General features: G+C 46.3%; 4 protein-coding genes across 4 annotated transcripts in view; 3 read left to right on the forward strand and 1 right to left on the reverse strand.

The window, feature by feature from the left end:
* The window catches only part of itga4 (integrin alpha 4), a 31,300-nt gene extending 27,639 nt beyond the window's left edge, over positions 1–3,661 (forward strand). Inside the window, exons 22-28 of the mRNA XM_080785076.1 lie at positions 384–471; positions 597–704; positions 1,243–1,368; positions 1,566–1,691; positions 2,242–2,340; positions 2,673–2,792; positions 3,523–3,661. Of these exons, the coding sequence (XP_080641202.1) occupies positions 384–471; positions 597–704; positions 1,243–1,368; positions 1,566–1,691; positions 2,242–2,340; positions 2,673–2,792; positions 3,523–3,624 (769 nt within the window). The 3' untranslated portion in view covers positions 3,625–3,661. The remainder of the gene's footprint in view (positions 1–383; positions 472–596; positions 705–1,242; positions 1,369–1,565; positions 1,692–2,241; positions 2,341–2,672; positions 2,793–3,522) is intronic.
* A 4,509-nt stretch (positions 3,662–8,170) lies between these two features.
* LOC308330842 (phosphoacetylglucosamine mutase-like) lies at positions 8,171–9,982 on the forward strand (the record flags this gene model as incomplete). Its single annotated transcript, XM_080785917.1, has 1 exon — positions 8,171–9,982. The coding sequence occupies one exon, from the start codon at positions 8,171–8,173 to the stop codon at positions 9,980–9,982; it is 1,812 nt and encodes a 603-aa protein (XP_080642043.1).
* A 2,367-nt stretch (positions 9,983–12,349) lies between these two features.
* Positions 12,350–19,038, reverse strand: part of cerkl (CERK like autophagy regulator) — a gene marked incomplete at both ends in the record, with an annotated part of 37,791 nt that continues 31,102 nt past the window's right edge. The window contains 2 exons of the mRNA XM_080785918.1: positions 12,350–12,434; positions 12,520–12,734. Of these exons, the coding sequence (XP_080642044.1) occupies positions 12,350–12,434; positions 12,520–12,734 (300 nt within the window). The remainder of the gene's footprint in view (positions 12,435–12,519; positions 12,735–19,038) is intronic.
* Positions 15,614–17,889, forward strand: LOC308330346 (chemerin-like receptor 1; the record flags this gene model as incomplete). The annotated part of the gene is made up of 2 exons (XM_080785194.1): positions 15,614–16,572; positions 17,883–17,889. The coding sequence occupies 2 exons, from the start codon at positions 15,614–15,616 to the stop codon at positions 17,887–17,889; spliced, it is 966 nt and encodes a 321-aa protein (XP_080641320.1).

The following is a 19,038-nucleotide window of genomic DNA, read 5'->3' on the forward strand; positions in this document are numbered from 1 at the left end:
TATGTAAACTCTTCATTTCCATTTCCAGCCATTCAGTTGCAATTTATTTTCTATTTTTTTGGACCCCCCAAAATAATTTGGCGACCCCCCCTGGGAACCCCTGGCATATGTGATACATTTTTGTCTCATACAATGTTGTTTCTTTCCCTAAATATGCAGTTTTTTGTGTGATTTTCTATTTTTTGGCTGCGTAGGCTTTTTTTCCCCATCTGGCAACACAGCACTGGTTTTAAGTGGAGAGTTCGTATGCATGAATAGATGCATTTTAAGCATCTCGTGTGCCTGAAACGAGCACAGATGTGAATGCGCCCGCTTCCTGCTCCACTGTTCTCTACCTTCCCGCTCGCTCCTCTGACTCTGTCTGTCTGTCTGTCCTCCGTCAGGTTTGTGTCTCCTACGTCGTTCGTGTTTGGAGACGAACAGTCGACTCCCGTCGACTGTTACTCTGAGAGCTTCAACTTCACGTACAAGGTAGTGATAGTGCTAATACTCCTGACAATACTACACACAATGTACGTATAATAGTACTAATGAATGTGTGTGTGTGTGTGTGTGTGTGTGTGTGTGTGTGTGTGTGTGTGTGTGTGTGTGTGTAGGTATTGAACCTGGGTCCCAGCAGGTCGGTGAACAGTGTGTTGGAGATTGAACTTCCAAAGAGCCTGTCTCCGTACAGCTACCGACTCCTGCAGCTCACTGACTGGCAGGTAAAATAACAACTAATACTAACTAATATACTAATAACAACAACTAATGGGCGACGGCAGCTCAGGGGTAGAGTGGCCAGTAGAGCTACCGGATCGATCCCGGGCTCCCCCAGAGTTGGTGTCGAAGTGGGCTTGAGCAAGACTCTGAACCCCTAATTGCTCCCGATGTGCAGGTTGGTGCCTTGCATGGTTTCCTCAGTGTGTGAATGGGTGAATGTAAGTGGATGTTAGCTTGTAGAAGAAGACTTACTATTAGACTAACCGACGAAGGAGTCAGGACCCAAACGTTTGCTAATTTTAACCTCACTTTAAGCGTTCAAAAATAAAATAATAATAATTGAGTCTTTTTCTGCCGGTTTCCCTTTGTGTTTTTGAGATCACCGCACATGCTGTCAACACGGAACAAATAAAAGGACAAAGGGCGCAACAGTTCACCCTGTACTATATAAATTATGCTAGCTTGTACCGGTCATGGGAGTGATGTGATTGAACAGCAGTGTTCACGTTAATAAAGTTGATAAACTGTCTGTCTCTCCAGTCCTCCCAGGGTCAGTGCCACCTCAGCAACCAGACAGCGACAGTAGAAGAAGAGTGTGACCTCCCAAGCGTCTCCGTCCTCAAACAGATTGTCTTTTATTTCAGCAAAACAACCACGCGCAGAATGGTAAACACGCACGCACGCACGCACGCACGCACAAGCACCCCCAATTGTAAGCCGAACTCTAAAAACCTTTGAGGACCAGCATAGTTGTCCTCACAAGCTTAGTGAATGTTACTAATGTTTTATCAATTTGAATAATGCTGTATTTGCATGTGTGTGTGTGTGTGTGTTTGTGTGTGTGCTCGTGCGTGCGTGTATAGTTCTGTGGTCGTCAGGACATCCTGTGTGAGCGTTTGGTGTGTTACCTCGGCAACCTGGAGTCTGGAAAGGAGGCGACGGTCCAAATCACCACGAAACTGAACCCCACAGTACTACTGCAGTACCCGGTATAAATTACTACTACTACTAGTACATTCCCTATTCTTTTCTTTTTTTATGTTGCTTCTGACATTCACTTCTACCCTACAAAGCAAAGAGATGATTTTTGTGTACCCTTTTGTCGTACTTCCAAACATCAATGTTTCATTAAATTTAGAGGCCTCAGCTCTGGAGCTCTCTAGACGCATCACTTAAGCCTTGGCTATCCTTGTATTTAAGAAACATCTAAAACAATATGTAATTCATTCCTCACTGTAGTCAATATGTGTAATCTTTACTATTTAGATAGTTTTGTCTTTATTTTGTTTCTTCATTGGCTTTGCACTGCTGCTCCCCTTGTGAACTTATATCATTTTGTATTGTTCCTATTGCATGTTTAATCCACCAGTGTGCTAGTTAATGAACTCTTCTGAACTGAAACCAGATATAATTCACTGATATGAAATATTAATCCTTTGTGTGTGTGTGTGTGTGTGTGTGTGTGTGTGTGTGTGTGTGTGTGTGTGTGTGTGTGTGTGTGCGTGTGTGTGTGTGTGTGTGTGTGTGTGTGTGTCTCAGGGTCGTCATGGTATCATGGTTGTTGAGAGCATAGCGGTCGTCACGTCTCCCACAGAGGATGAACACACCATCGTCACACACACACTGCCTCTGGCACAGGTACGCACACACACACACACACACACACACACACACCAACGTCTTGATAACGGTTGATAACATATTCATCTGTAGCGGATGGAGAAGTTCCAAGTGCGTCACACAAAAACATAAAAAGTAGCAAATCCACAAGCTCTTGTGGATCTGATATTTTTGATGTTTTCCAATTTAAATCCTGAAAAAGTTACAGTTTTGGACATTATGAGGTTTACACCCGACAGATTATGTCGTTGTTCTAAGAGTTGTCTGTTCTGCGTGTTGCGTTTCTAGGTGGCGGTGGAGGCTCATTTCATTTTAATCTAAGTTGTCTGTTCTGCGTGTTGCGTTTCTAGGTGGCGGTGGAGGCTCATTTCAACCAGAAACCGCCGGCAGCCGTCCAGATCTTCATCATCATCGTCAGCTTGATCATCGGCCTCCTCATCCTCACTGCCCTGATCTACTGCCTGTGGAAGGTGACACCTTACACAACACTACATGCTAGGGCGGACACTACACTGTTATCTTCAAGCCACTATTCTATCGATCACTTGTTTATTAAAGAACCACGCTTTCATGATAATTTATTTTATTTATTGACAGTATCGACAGGAGACCAGGATTCAATTCCAGGGTGTTACAGTTAGGGCAATATAGGCTCTATGCACGGCAGCCATATTGGAAAGAATTGGTGTTAAATATGATACTAATGAAGGCTCTGTTCCATTCTGGTCAGAGTCAGTGTTAATGACACTAATGAAGGCTCTGTTCCATTCTGGTCAGGGTGCTGCTATTGTGCATGTTGGCTCACAGGAAACACTCTGCTACACCAGGGGGTCTCAAAGTGTGGTCCAGGCATGGACCCTCATGGTTCCTTGAGGAGCATTTGTACACTCTCAGAGTGGCCCTCGGAGCCCTCTGCTGGGCTGTGAGGATATTGCAAGTGGCCAGTGGGACCCAAAACCATTGGCAAAACGCTATAAATATTGTGACAATGATATAGTATAGGCCCCTTTTCCACCGGTTGGTTCAAAATTGGAACGTTTTATGAATGTAAAAACAAAGAAACACCATCCATGTTGGTGTTGGTGTTGGTCATGTATGTCCGTGGCAAAAATGGCATTCTGACAAAAATGTCCACCACATGACCCCTCTCTGTCTGTCTGTCTGTCTGTCTGTCTGTCTGTCTGTCTGTCTGTCTTTCAGGCTGGTTTCTTTAAGAGACACCACCAGAAGACGGAGGATGACTTCAAAAGAGAAAGCTGGGACTACGTTCCTAAAATGGACAAAACGGAGAGCTCCTCCTAACACACACACACACACACACACACACACACACACACACACACACACACACACACACACACACACACACACACACACACACGTCGTGGACTGACAGAACAGATACATGATGAATTCATGGATAGATGCAGAGAACTGAAGATGGAACAAAAGATGTGAATGGAACTACTGCTCGACCAATCGAAACGCGGCCCAGGATCGTTCAGGAAGTGCATGCAACACTAGCCTCGGTCCCCATAGACATGTAAAGGTAGACACCCTTTCCGGCTCTGGAGCTTATGTGCTCAAGGGAGGGCGAAACTTTCCAGAGATTCCTTGCGAAGAACCGCGGAAGCATGAAGAGAGAGAAAAGCCTGGTCACGACCTAAGGCAGAGAGAAAAGCCTGGTCACAACCTAAGGCAGAGAGAAAAGCCTGGCCACAACCTAAGGCAGAGAGAAAAGCCTGGCCACAACCTAAGGCAGAGAGAAAAGCCTGGTCACAACCTAAGGCAGAGAGAAAAGCCTGGTCACAACCTAATTGATCTAAAGATATTATTTCCCCCCCGGATACAATATTTTTGCCCCTACTTCCGTTTAACCGGCTAGGTCTTGCTCAGCGAAATCACTGTTCTGGAACCCGGACCGGGTCTTCTCTAGAACCCGGAGCGGGTCTGTGCCTGGTTGCATGGAAAACCTGGTGCGTTCGAATGAGTTTCTTTTTCCCCCTCATTTATTTTGGAGTTGCAACCTCTCTTTCCATAATTGCTCTCGCCTAGAAGCATGAATGCGGATGTTGTCATAACACGGCTATTATTGTACAGGAGTGATCGTTCATCGATTACTTGAGCACGGCATTTTACACACACACACACACACACACACACACACACACACACACACACACACACACACACACACACTTAGCATAACACAGCTGTATGGTGCTAATTAACCCAGTGATTCTCAACTGGTGGGCCGGGGACCACTGGTCAGCCGGGCGCGAGGGTATTTGCGAGTGGACCCCCAAATAGTTAGGCAAAACGCTACGGTTTTGGTATGGTATGTTTTCTTTAAAAGTTTGACATTTTTGTTTTCATTGAGATAAATAGGAACTTTTAAAGTAATATTTGTAACAGTTGGTCGAATGGTCAAGGCTCCAAGAATCGACAAAGTCCAAGAATGTAGATTTTTCGTATTTATTTACCTCCATAACTAATGAACAGCCCATGAAGGATTGTCACAGTCAAGGTCTGGGGGAGGAAAAAAAATACACTTTCAAAAACCAAAAGTAAGAAATAAACACTAAATAACTTAACTAAACAAACAAACAAACAAAGCAAGAACTAAAGATACTGTAACCGGCAATGCCTCTTTCCTCAAGACCCTGGCAGCAGAGGCGGAAAGTTCTTATAACGGCAGGGGGTTCAAGCAGCGCCCCCCCCCCCCCCCCCCAGCGGTGGAAAAAAAACGAGTTTTGTTTTTTCGAACAAAAGCCACCTTATTAGCATTTGAATGCGGCATGCGCGGCGGCCCAACACCTATCTTGTAGTTGTAACCCCTCGTAAAGGTATGTATGTGACTACGTGCATGACAACATGACCACTGGGGAGGGGGAATTTCAGTGGACAGTCAGTGGGTGCATAATTTACTGCAGTGCATATAGATATATTTTGCCAAAATGCAGTGGGTTCAGTCGCGCCTTTGCCAAAATGCCAGGGGGTTCAATCGCGCCTCTGAACCCACGGAGTTTCCGCCACTGCCTGGCAGCACTCCCCTGGTGTCGTCCACTTTGTGACATCAAGCAAACTGAAGTCAAATTCCAATAGTCAAAATCTCGGCCACTCGCTCACTCACACTCAGTCACTCCAGCATGGTGGTGTTACCGTGGAACTGGTGACCTGCTGAAATATGTAACAATCGTGTAGAGTCAGACAATCACATAATCTCAGTGTCCGAATGTAAATCGTTGGAGTTTGTTCATTAGCAGAGTTAAATCTAGCTGTATTTAGGCCACATATTTACCTCCATGTAAGTTATGTCAAGTCCACAAGATGGTCACATATTTCGGCAGGTCACCAATTTCACCACAACACTGCCATGCTGGAGTGATCGAGTGTGAGTTAGGGTAATAATACAGTATATTCAAGATTTGCACAATTTTTTTTAGGGTTTTTCCAAAACTAGCAGATCTACAAGCTCATAGCTTGGCACTAAGCCTATCTATCGGGTTGGGAAACACTGTTGTTATACCTATCGTTTGTAGTTTATAAAATGTCCGAGTCTTATTTAATGTGACTTTTATTTAAAAAAGTGGATGAAGAAAGTGATCTTACTGACTGCCTGTCTTACTGACTGCCTGTCTTACTGACTACATGTCTGCCTCACTGCCTGTCTGTCTGTGTGGCCGGCTGGTGAGTTCAGGTTCATTATGGAATGAAGTGATTAGTAATCAGTGTTATTATACCACAGGAGGGATGGGATGATGATCATTATTATTATATTTTTTGTGATTAAGAATAAAACGCTCACAGTAATCGCGGAGATTTTAATTTATCGTAAAATTGTCCTACACTACTGTAGGACAATTTCTTTGGGGGCGAATGTTGCCCCCCAGAATAGGGAATTGGTTAACAAAAGTGCCATTTTAAGTAATTTTCATAATCGTCCCATCCCTATACCACAGGAAACCATTTTGTCTGTCTGTCTGTAAGATAAATGTTTCTAAGAGAAAAGCGCAATCTTTGTGTGTTGTAATGTTGCTTCCGTCACAGTCTTTTTGTAAATGAAGTAATTCTGTAAATGAAAGTAGTTTTTATTTTATTGCCTGTAAATAATTGTGTGGACAAACAATGTGTTTTGGTTGAATTGGTCTAATTGTGCACTGGAATGTCGCTGAAGATTTATCGATGCTTTTAATAATAAAATAATTGTTTTAATGCATTGCATTATTGTCTTACTTTTAATCACGATATGAGAAGCATGTTGTAATTAAATACATTAAAAGATAGATAGATAGACAGATAATAGATAGAGCGCATGCACACGTGGATGTGCGTATAATGTGAACACCACAGGTGCTACAGTAGATCAGTGATACTCAACCTCAGGCCCGCGGGACCATTATGACTGGCCCACCAATGAAAATCTAAAAAAAGAAGAAAAAAAATCTGGAAAATGAAATAAAAATAAATAAATCTGAATGAAGTTATCTTTAATTACATTATTATAAGTAATACTATTAGAGTTGTACTATTACTCGAACGAAAATAAAAGCTTGGGGGGGGGGGGGGGAGATGCAATGCAAATGAAAGACATATACTGTGTATCCCTATTCCCTGACATAATTTTATAGCTAAACGGACAGAATTCTATTTTATTTGAATGATGAAACCCAGCTGCCATTAATAGTTGGAAATGGAAATTGAAATTGCGGAAATGGAAATTGCGAAAATTGCGGAAATGGTGGAAATGGAAATTGCGGAAATGCGGAAATGGAAATTGCGGAAATTGCGGTAATGGAAATTGCGGAAATTGCGAAAATGGAAATTGCGGAAATGGTAATTGCGGAAATTGCGAAAATGGAAATTGCGGAAATGGTAATTGCGGAAATTGCGGAAATTGCTCTTCACTTATAGCTATCTATTTTCAGGTAGATTGTTTTATTTTACTCAGTCAGCCATATCACTACTCATTTTTTTTCATGAAAAAGGTCATAGCTGGGTAATCTATTTTCAGGCAAATTGTGTTTATTGTATTTTATTTTACTCAGCCATAACAATTTATTTTCTGTTAACCAACTTGCTGGCTGGCAGGCAGGCAGACAGCTACTCATAGACAGGCAGACAGACAGGCAGCTACTCATGGAGAATTGGACAGGCAGGCAGTCAGACAGCTACTCATAGACAGGCAGACAGACAGCTACTCATGGAGAATTGGACAGGCAGGCAGACAGCTACTCATGGACAATTGGACAGGCAGGAAGGCAGACAGCTACTCATAGACAGGCAGACAGACAGCTACTCATGGACAATTAGGCAGGCAGGCAGACAGCTACTCATAGACAGGCAGACAGACAGCTACTCATGGACAATTAGGCAGGCAGGCAGACAGCTACTCAGACAGGCAGACAGACAGCTACTCATGGACAATTGGACAGGCAGGCAGGCAGACAGACAGCTACTCATAGACAGGCAGGCAGACAGCTACTCATGGACAACTATAGGCTATTATTCCATACACCGGTGCCCATGGTGGACTATGCATGGCAGAGGCGTCCTCTTCCCTGAGCCAGGCCTAAACCTAGTTGCACTGCGACTTTTCTAGTCGTCATACTAGGAATTGATGGGGGCAGACATGGAGCTGTGTGAAACTCCATATTTGGACGTCGAAATTATGCCCTTTTTTATGACGTCACAGCGAGCCCACACTGTTTCGTCAGGAACACAGTGCTACATTATTATGTTGTATCATGCTGGAGGTGAGTGAGTGACCGTGGCCCTTGTTGAAATGTCAAAGGAAATGTAAATAAAACAATCAGCACATCAGCAGACAGGAGGACAGACAGACACGATGTCCACAATATCCCAGTTCGAGAGCGTGGTATCCCAGAAGTCCCTGCTGCACCCAAAGCCGCCGGGGCTGGTCCTGCAGTACGGCACGTCGGGCTTCCGGGCCGATGCGGGACAGCTGGACCACGTGCTGTTCCGCATGGGCCTGCTGGCGGCGCTCATGTCCAAGAAGGCCCGAGGCGCCGCCGTCGGACTCGTGGTCACGGCGTCCCACAACCCCGAACAGGACAACGGTGTGAAGCTGGTGGACGCCGCGGGGGAGGCGGTGATGTCGCCGGCGTGGGAGCGACACGCCGCCCGGCTGGCCAACGCCGAGCAGGACCGCCTGCTCGCCGCCCTGCGGGACGTCGCCGAGGCCGAGGCCGTGGACGTGTCCCAGGAGGCCTGCGTCCTCCTGGGCCGGGACACCCGGAGCAGCGGCGAGGCGCTGTCGCGGGCCGCGCGGGACGGCGTGTCCGCCCTGGGCGGTCCCGCCGCCCCCAGGGACTACGGCCTGGTGACCACGCCGCAACTCCACTACATGGTGCGCTGCCGCAACACGCGGGGCGGCTACGGCGAGGCCACGGCGGAGGGTTACTACCGCAAGCTGTCCCGGGCGTTCCTCCGGCTGGTCGGCCGCACTCGTCTGGCACGCTCTGACGAGCAGAAGCGCCTGTGGCTGGACGGCGCCAACGGCGTCGGAGCGCTGAAGGTGCGGGAGATGATGGAGATGGACGACCTGAAGGAGGAGCTGCAGATATCGCTGTTCAACGACGGCGGAGGGAGGCTCAACCACCGCTGCGGGGCCGACTACGTCAAGGTGCAGCAGCGCCCGCCGGCCACGGGCGTTCCCCCGGCACGCGGCGGCCAGCGCTGCTGCTCCTTCGACGGAGACGCTGACCGCCTCGTGTACTACTACGGCGACTCGGACGGACACTTCCACCTGCTGGACGGGGACAAGATGGCCGCCCTGATCAGCGTCTTCCTCAAGGAGCTCCTGGCGCGGGCCGGCCTGCTGGGCGACCTGGAGATCGGGGCGGTGCAGACGGCGTACGCCAACGGCAGCTCCAGCGCTTACCTGCGGGACGCGGTCAAGGTGGCGGTGAGGTGCGTCAGGACGGGCGTCAAGCACCTGCACCGCGCGGCGCGGGACTTCGACGTGGGCGTGTACTTCGAGGCCAACGGCCACGGGACCGTGCTGTTCAGCGAGGCGGCCGAAGAGAAGATCCGCCGGCTGGCCGCCGAGGAGGACCCCGCTGGCGGCCCCGAGGATCTCGGAGCCGCTGAGGAGGACCTCAGAGCCGCTAGCGGGGTCGCTAGAGGCTCTGAGGTCCTCGCTAGCTGCTGCTCCGAGGACGACGGCAGCGGCGGTAGGAGGAAGAAGAGGGCGGCCGCGCTGCTGCTGCGGGACACCGTGGACCTCGTCAACCAGACCGTAGGCGACGCCATTTCCGACATGCTGCTGGTGGAGGCCGTGCTGGCCCTCCGGGGCATGACGGTGGAACAGTGGGACGCCACGTACACCGATCTGCCCAGCAGGCAGCTGAAGGTCAAGGTGTCGGACCGCGGGGCGATCCGCACGGCCGACGAGGACGAGCGACGCGCGGTGAGTCCGCCGGGGCTGCAGGAGGCCATCGACGGCCTTGTGGAGAGCTGCGGGGGAGAAGAGCAGCGGGCGCGCTGCTTCGTGCGACCCTCGGGCACCGAGGACGTGGTCAGAGTGTACGCTGAGGCGGAGACGCGGGAGGTCGCCGACGCCTTGGCGCACCAGGTCAGCCTGACCGTGTACCGACTGGTGGGCGGAGTAGGGGATGAGCCCAAACCTGTAGTGTAAAGCAGTGGTTCCCAAACATTTTCATGTCAAGGACCCCCAAATTGACACTAATTAGCCCACAGACCTCCCTTGGAAGAAATATGCCAGGGACCCCCATAAGAGAAGATCTTTATGGCTCTAGCAGAGATTCTCAACCCATTTCATTTCAAGGACCCCCAGTTTGATATGCAGTAGCTATGCATTGGGCTATACCCATTTAGGCATTTCAATCTCTGGGACCCCAAATTTATATTGTAAAATTAATGTTAAAGGGGGTGTCAGTGATTTCAGTCAAAAACCCTTAGCTTTCGTTTTTGCCTTGGGACACAAGCTTTCATCCAATCAGGATAGAGAACAAAAACGAAACCTAAGGTTTTTTGACCCCCAGGGGTTAACTGGGGACAGGGAGGAACTCCTTATATGGTCAGCACACTCTATAGTAGAGAGGATTATCACAACAAAACAAAAAAATAAGTGATATTTGAATTAAGTGAAATCACTGACTCTACCTTTAATTTAACCCTGAGTGTGTACAAATGGAACCAAATGGGGTCCAAATTTGGTTCCATTTCTACACTCTCAGAGTTACAGACTCATAAGGGTCAATTTGGTTCCAAACTATTATTTAGCTGGGGACCCCCTGGAACTCCATCAAGGACCCCTGGGAGTCCCCGGACCCCAAAAATCACACTTATGTGAAGTGAGAGGCGCTCTTATCATCATACATCAGGCCAATCACTTTTGGCGTTCAGCCCTCAGCCAATCATATAATCGCTATGGGGGTACACACGCACACACAAAGCTGGGGATAGGAGTCCAACCAGCTAGTTAACAGGTTGACTGCGGACCATTTCTGGCCGTCTTTCAGGCTAGACTGTCTATGTTTAAAGTTACCTTTGAACAACCACTGCACCGACCGATGATTTGCTTGTCGGTGTTGTTGTAGTGTAGAGAAGTATTCCATAGTGCCGACCACAACAACAGACAGCGCAATGCACGGCTTCCTCCCCTGGGAGCTTCTACATTGTAAACAATAGGGACTCCATTTCCCATAATCCCTTTCACACCGGAGCGATGACGTCATCAAAACGTGTCTCATATCCCATTATGTCCGGTGGATTGCCCGTATGACTTAAAACTGATTAAAAAACGTGGATTAAACAATGAAAACATAACTCGGGCAACTCGCAAACCGCAGGGAAAGTGTTCTACAATAACTTGAGCAACTCGTGTTTAGAAGTCAAAGTGTTAAAGCAATCAATTGTTAATTGAGTGGTCTTCTTTCTCTCAAGTGTTTATATGGATCATTGTGCATATTGCGTATAGCTTTTTCTTTGTTGATTTATTGCTTTTATGGGCTTGACCCCGTCTTATCGCTGCTTGCAGCTTTACGTATTATTTTAATTAGACGAACCGCAATAATAAACCGTTTGGGCATGAAACCTTAAATGATCTGATAATGACACATTGATATCTAACTCGTATAAAGCCAAACCTCAATGCAGAAAAGTTCAAAGTATAGGATAGGCTTGAATGTTTTTTCCAAATCTCTTTATTGTCCTCCGCAGGTCTTACATCCGTTGCACCTTTCACATGCAGGGAAACGACAAAAAATACAAAATAAAATAAAAAAAGACAGAATTGACAAGGAACGGGGGTCAATGAGAGAGGTCGCTTGCTTTAAAATAAAAATAAAAATGACAGCGTGGATCTGCAAGAGGCTAACCGTCTACACAGGGTCTGTCTCTGTCTGATTGGTTTTTTTGTCAGGTGAAACCTGACATTAGCCTGGCTCCAGCCCTGAATCGCTAGCCACGCCCATTAAGAAATTCAGCTCTGGAGTCTCTCCCTACGACCGCGGCAGTCTCGATCGAAAATCCAATCGCAGCAGCTGATTGGCCATCAGCCCCGTCACTCAACAGTGTCAGACAACAAACATGGCTGTCCCCACTGCGGTAACTCACGACCGTATCAATCTGGCTATTAAATCGACGTATGATAAATAGTTTCTTTACAGACACGAGAGGTTTTATAAACATCATCATCCGACATATTTTACCGCTTTTGTTTACATGCTAGTAGCACTCGTTGGCTGTGTTTCTTTGGTAACAGAAATCTTTAGACACACCCAATGTTATGTAACGTAATGTTATGATTGAGACCAGCCGGTTGAGAGGAGCGTTCGTTACTAAATAAAGAAATCGGCGCTTCTTTCACCTGACAAATATCACTATGTGATAATTTCTTGTTTTCTTTTCACGTACTGCACGTTTTATACATTTTCCAACTTCAATTATTCATTCCAGTCATGTGTAGATCTACCAAGGTGTTCCAGTCTGTGTGTAGATCTACCGAGGTGTTCCAGTGTCATTGTAGATCTGTGTTTTTTCAGATGCAGGAACAGCTGATGCTGGCCTCCAGCTCAGCACTCTCCACCTCCCCACCATACAGAGTTATCAGGCTGGAATGAACCCTGAAAACACGCAGTCAGAACTTTAATCCACGTCACCATCATCAGCATCAGCATCAGCATCGGTAGAATTTAGCGGTAGAATTACCTGACCAGCACTTCGTTGGGTATGCAAATGAGCTCTCCGTCGATGTTCCACGGGAAGCCCTTCCTCTCCGAGGACAGGATGGGCGTGGTCTTTTGATCGTCCACTTCCTGGCTGTCCTCGCTCTCCTCCTCCTCCTGCTGCTGCCAGCCAATCGGGAGCCTGGGACGGAGCTTCACGGCCGCCACGGTGTGCTTCTCCACGAATGGGAAGTCAAACTGCGGAGAGGGGAAGAGACACAACACTAGCCAATCAGAGACAGACTTACTGGATGTAGCAGAGCCTGATGGCCTCAAAAGTCTAACATCTCCCCCGGTCCATAGGCATATCCCTTTGGTCTAGTGGTTAAGATGTTGGACTTCCACGTGGGAAACCCCGAGTTAGAATCCCGGGCGTTATCATGGACACCCGTATTTAAAAAGGACCATAACTGGGTGTTGTCTGTTGCTAAAAGTAGCAATACCACAGTGTAGAAATTAGACTTATTATAGAATACTTTATTGGCAGTTTAAAAAATTACAAAAATGACGACAATTTAGAAAACGCCAACATGGACTATACACAAAAAAAGCCAAAGCTTGTTTCCATTATGGAGAAATAAAACATAACATGAACATACTGTACAAACAGAAACAACCATGAAACAAATACAATTGAATCCTTCTATAAGGCTGGGAGCTATAAAGGACAAGAGGTACCCTAAGAGACGAATCCAGAGCAGGGGAGGGGAGGGGGGTGTCCGGGGTCGGGATCTAACTTTGACCAGTCTGTTAGTGTTAAGATGGAGCCATGATTTAAGGTCAAACAAAAGTATTGGCGTTCATATAAACAATATGCACAATAAGCCATAGATACATGGAAGACTGACCTCAGTACATCAGTAAAACTAACCCTAACCTCACTAACTAACTACTGTAACTATGCCCAACAGTAAAACCTAAAAATCTAAACCTAACCTTAACCCCAACACTCACCTATACACAACCCACCTAAATAATTAATTATATAAGCTATGTAGTTTAGACATCAATATTGAAGGACATGGTGCTGTTGTTTATAATACAAATAAAGACACACACACACACACACACACACACACACACGCACGCAGGAGGGTGGAGGGGTGACGACACTCTCAGTTTCATGAGGATGGGGGGACGTCCCCTCCAAAAAAAATCATCACTGAGCACATACTGTAGATGTAGAATCAAGTTAGTTGCGAATGCAGTGAGCACTAACTATGAGACCTAGCAGAACAGTCTGTCTGTCTGTCTGTCTGTCTGTGTGTCAGTCTGTCACGCTGTAACCCGCCACCCAGCTGTATCACACAAAAAACACACACACACACACACACACACACACACACAGTCACACACACACACACACACACACACACACAACTGCGTTCGCTTCCCGCGTTTGCGCATCTTACTTAGTTGTAGTATATGTAAAAATCAAACAGTCAGCCTATATTGTCATTACAAAGCTCTCAGTGCAAGTCAGAGACAGATAAGAGAGAGCTGTAGTTGGAGTTGTTGAGTCAATCAAGTAGACAATGATGGTCGTTAACAAGCCATCAACACACTGAGAGTCAAATCTCCCTCAGAGAGAGAGAGAGTCTATTCAGCGTCTCAAGTTCTCTCAACGATGGTATATGGAGGGTTTATCTATTGTCTTTGATCACTTGGGGACATAGATTTCTTTCAGATGGAGGGTCAAGGGATGTTATACCAGGGTGCATACATTTTCTTCAGGGGTACACTATCATTTAGTTGGGAACCAGGGGGTCCCAGGGGGACTCCCTCAACTTTGGAAACCACTGTTCTAGAACACACACAATCAGGTAAGGATGGCTGTCTTTGCTGTGGCTGTGTTGGGCAGTATTTTGCCGTGATATCTGCGAAAAACAGCAGAAAACAAATGTTTTAAAAAAAGATTTAAAATGCCCTCTGCACCACTGTTTCACAGTAGGTAGAATTCGTACATTTCAAACGAAAGCATAAGTCAATACAAAAACTGCTACTTTTAGGACGAAAACCATGAAAAGCACTAAGACTTGTTTACATCAGGGTTCTCCATCCATGTACAGTATGGGGAAAGAAAGAAGGGGTGGATGAGGGGACTCTGAATGTTTTTTTGCTCATCTTGATTGAGGACTCACATGATTGTGGCATAATATGTAATCTAGCATTGTCTTAGGACAGTATAGTTCTTCAGCTCTTTATCTGACCTAATCAATACACACACACACACACACACACACACACACACACACACACACACACACACACACACACACACACACACACACACACACACACACACACACACACACACACACACACACACACACACACACACACACACACACACACACACACACACACACACACACACACACACACACACACACACCACTTATATAAAAGTTGCCTCCTCAACTGTTTACTGGCCACACTTCTATCAAGTCTCTTCTCTGGCTGACCTCTTTTCAACACGCTGAAGAGATAACCTGGTGAAAAGGGGTAACTATTTTAAGGTCTTTATTATGGCATGTTTGATATCGAGAATATAGTTGTTTATTGCTAGTGGTTTTTAGACCTGAGGCCGATTCTTCAAAAAGCTTTCCAAATCATTCTACAGGATTAATTTTAAATCAATATAGTTCTGATTTTTTCGTACCAAAGGTCCCCCAAAATGATACGCATTTGATCTTCTGTTTTGTGTGTGTGTGTGTGTGTGTGTGTGTGTGTGTGTGTGTGTGTGCGCGCGTGTGCGTGTGTGTATACGTGTGTATGTGTGTAGGTGTGTGCGTGTGTGTTGACTGATTAGGCCAGATAAAGAGATGAATAACTACTGTGCCAGATTACATATTATGCCACAATCATGCATATACTATAGAGTGCTATGTCTACATAAAATGCTCTCTAAGTTGCTCTCTAAATGCTCTCTAAGTTGAGCCTTTGCGTACGCCTTTGCGTACGCCTGTAAGGTCGTCGGGGCAATGGCAAGTGCTACGGCAAGTGCTACGGGCTATGGACATGGCGTGTTAAAACAAAGCATGTAGCTTATACAAATTGTTTTGTCATTTCAGACGATGGAGGATTCGGGGATTTTAGGCCAGGGATCGCTCAAGATCCTCACCCTGGTCATCTACAGCGTGGTGTTTGTGCTCGGCGTGCTGGGGAACGGAGTCGTCATCTGGGCGACGGGCTTCAAGATGACGAAGACCGTCAACACCGCCTGGTACCTCAACCTCGCCATGGCCGACTTCCTGGTCACAGCGATCTTGCCCCTGGAAATCGCATACAGAGCTATGGGCGGCCACTGGCCTTTTGGCAACCTCTTGTGCATAATCGACGGCATGGGTTTGTTCATGAACATGTATGCCAGCATCTTCACCCTGGTGGTCATCAGCGTGGACAGATGTGTGTGTGTGGCGTGTCCAGTGTGGAGCCGGACCCACCGCACCGTCAGAAAGGCGTCCTGGGTGAGTCTGGGCGTCTGGGTGCTGGCCTTGGCTCTCAGCATCCCTCAATTCATCGTTGCGTACTCGTTCTACAGTGATGACATCGCCTGGTGCGACAACTTTGAAATCATCATGTTTCGTAATAATGTTGGAAATGGGGTCATGATCATCACTAACTTCCTCGTGGGATTCGTGGTCCCTTTCATCGTCATCGTCTCCTGCTATTGTGTGTACATCTACCGGGTGAGGCAAAATCGCCAGCTGGCCAGCCAATCAGGTCGTTCCTTCAAAATCATCGCAACCGTTATCGCCGCGTTTTTCGTGTGCTGGGCCCCCTATCACATCATACGTCTGACTTTAGCTGGGAAGAAGACGTTCAGTGACGGTGACACACTGATTCTTTGCATCGCCTTCGGCCTGGCACTTTTCAGCAGCTGCCTGAACCCACTGCTGTACGTGATGCTGGGTCAGGATTTCAAGAATTTCAAGGACGTGTTCCGCAGCAGGTCCATCATACCGGTTCTGGAGAAAGCCTTTGCTGAAGATCTGCCCACAGATACTGCCGTCACTGAGGAGACCCTCCTGTTGTACAATTTACAATTTACAATTTAGGCATTTAGCAGACGCTCTTAATCCAGAGCGACTTACATTAAGCAAGAACAAAAAAGCATGGGAATACATCACATAAAAACATTTATCATGAAACATGCGTAAGCTAAGAAAGTAACAGTGGAATATCTATAATGAAACTATACATATAAGCTATACATCTATACTACTATGCTATACATATGTACTATGACGTGCTATGACAATAGCACATACAATGCACTTATGCTGTCTACATAACATGCTATAAGTCTGTATCAAATGCTATCTAAGTCTACAGAATTGCTATCTAAGGGGGTGGGGTAAGTGCTATGGGCCATGATGGAGTCTGAAAAGGTGGGTTTTCAGACCACGGCGGAAGATTGGGAGTGATGCTGCAGTTCTGACTGCAATGGGAAGTGCATTCCACAGTTTTGGAGCCAGAAGGGAGAAGAGTTTGGGACGTGTGGAGCGTTGTCCCGGCGTTTTTAGTGAGGGTACTTCCAGCTTCCCTGCGTTGGCTGATCTGAGTGAGCGGGAGGGTTTGTAGGGTTCGATCATACTTGCAAGATATGGGGGAGCCATACCTTTGGTTGCTTTGAATGCCAGCATCAGAGTTTTGTATTCTGTGCGGGCAGCGACCGGGAGCCAGTGGAGGGAACGGAGCAGGGGGGAGACATGTGAGAATTTTGGCTGGTTGAAGACCAAGCGAGCTGCGGCATTTTGGATCAGCTGGAGAGGCTTAAGTGCACATGCTGGTTGTGAGGAGGGTAGCACCGGTCCGCCCCGGAACCCAAGACCCAGAACCGGCGGGCAGAACTGAACTCTCACCATCTTTGGTTTGTTTTTGTCACATTCCAAGGCAGTCAATAATTTGAAGAACAGCAGCAGTTCATTCTACAAATGTCTCCTAAATCCTAACGGTGTTCTGAAAAACCTACATCAGTGGTGCTGAAACCTTTTTCATGTTAACTTTCTCTATGTATTTGGTCGCCGACCCGCATCTCAAAATGTTTCCATGGATACTCCCAAAAGGAAATATTGTAGTTATAGTTTCACTTCAAACTTGATACCATTACAATCCTAGACATTAGCCTATATGTTCTCAAAGATTTAAACGATGATGAAAAGCTTATTTTTTTAAACGATTTTTTGGAGGTTCTCTTTGACATGCATCTTTAATGAAATTAGGCCCATTTCTTTAAATTAAGCAACTGTACAGTGGCTTAATTTAAAGAAATGGGCCTAAAGTGATACATGTCTAGAGTTCATAAAGTATCTTTATTTTTGTCTTTTTCTTTGTTTCCAGTGCTTAGGATCTGGATTATGTCCAATGAGTCTTCAAAAGAATAAATAATATGAAGCAAATATTTGAGTTAAAAACGTTTTTGTCAGACCTGTTGCATGTGACCTGTAACACCCCCAGGGGTCGGTATAGCACCACCGGTATTGTGTGTCACTCCACACAGTCACACGCAAGCGCGCGCACACACACACACACACACACACACACACACACACACACACACACACACACACACACACACACACACACACACACACACACACACACACACACACACACACACACACACACACACACACACACACACACACACACACACACACACACACACACACACACACACACACACACACACACACACACACACTGTAATTTCGTCATAAGTGAGTGGCTTGTTTACAGTGCAGTATCCTGCCTGATCCATTTATAACTTCACACGCCATCCCAACATAACCTTTAGGATTGTCTTCATCCATCCATCCATCCATCCATTCATTCATGTATATATTCATGCATGTATCTACAGTAATGTGATTGCATAAAGGCCTGATAACAATAAACAGACATCCAGATCAGGTCAGCAGAGGTTTCGTGTCAGTGTATTATTATACATAGAATGTGGGTTAGTTGGTCATGCCATGTTGAGCCAACATGAACTAGGCTAATCCATTAGCCTAATCAGTGCTATGCTACAGCGTCCCACTGGCCTACTGGTAGATGGCTGATAATGGGACAGATATACTGTACATACAGGTCTACAATGCCACAGAGCAGTAACACCCAGATAATTGGCTTTAAGCCATTTAGACCTGAGGATGATTCTACAAATGCCTTCTAAAGTTTTCTGAAAAAGCCATGTTTCTATGTCAGTGGTTCTCAGACAAGAACCGGACCTGTCAAGAACCCCCAAAATTATATGTAATTTGCCACCGACCCCCATCTGAAAATATGTTGTTCCAGGGAAGATTTAGTTAAAAACGTTTTCAAAAATAGCAGACCTACAAGCTCGTAGCATGGCACTGGGTGCCGCCCAGAATGGGTTAAAGTGTTTCAACTAACCAGCCAAATGGGTTATAGATAGCTATACAAGTGATATTGCTTTAATTTAGCATGTATTCATGTCGTTATTCTCATGCCTGAATCTGAACTGCTCATTTGA

This window comes from Protomyctophum bolini (genome assembly GCF_963924005.1).
Source record: "Protomyctophum bolini genome assembly, chromosome: 16".
In the NCBI taxonomy this organism is placed as follows: domain Eukaryota; kingdom Metazoa; phylum Chordata; class Actinopteri; order Myctophiformes; family Myctophidae; genus Protomyctophum; species Protomyctophum bolini.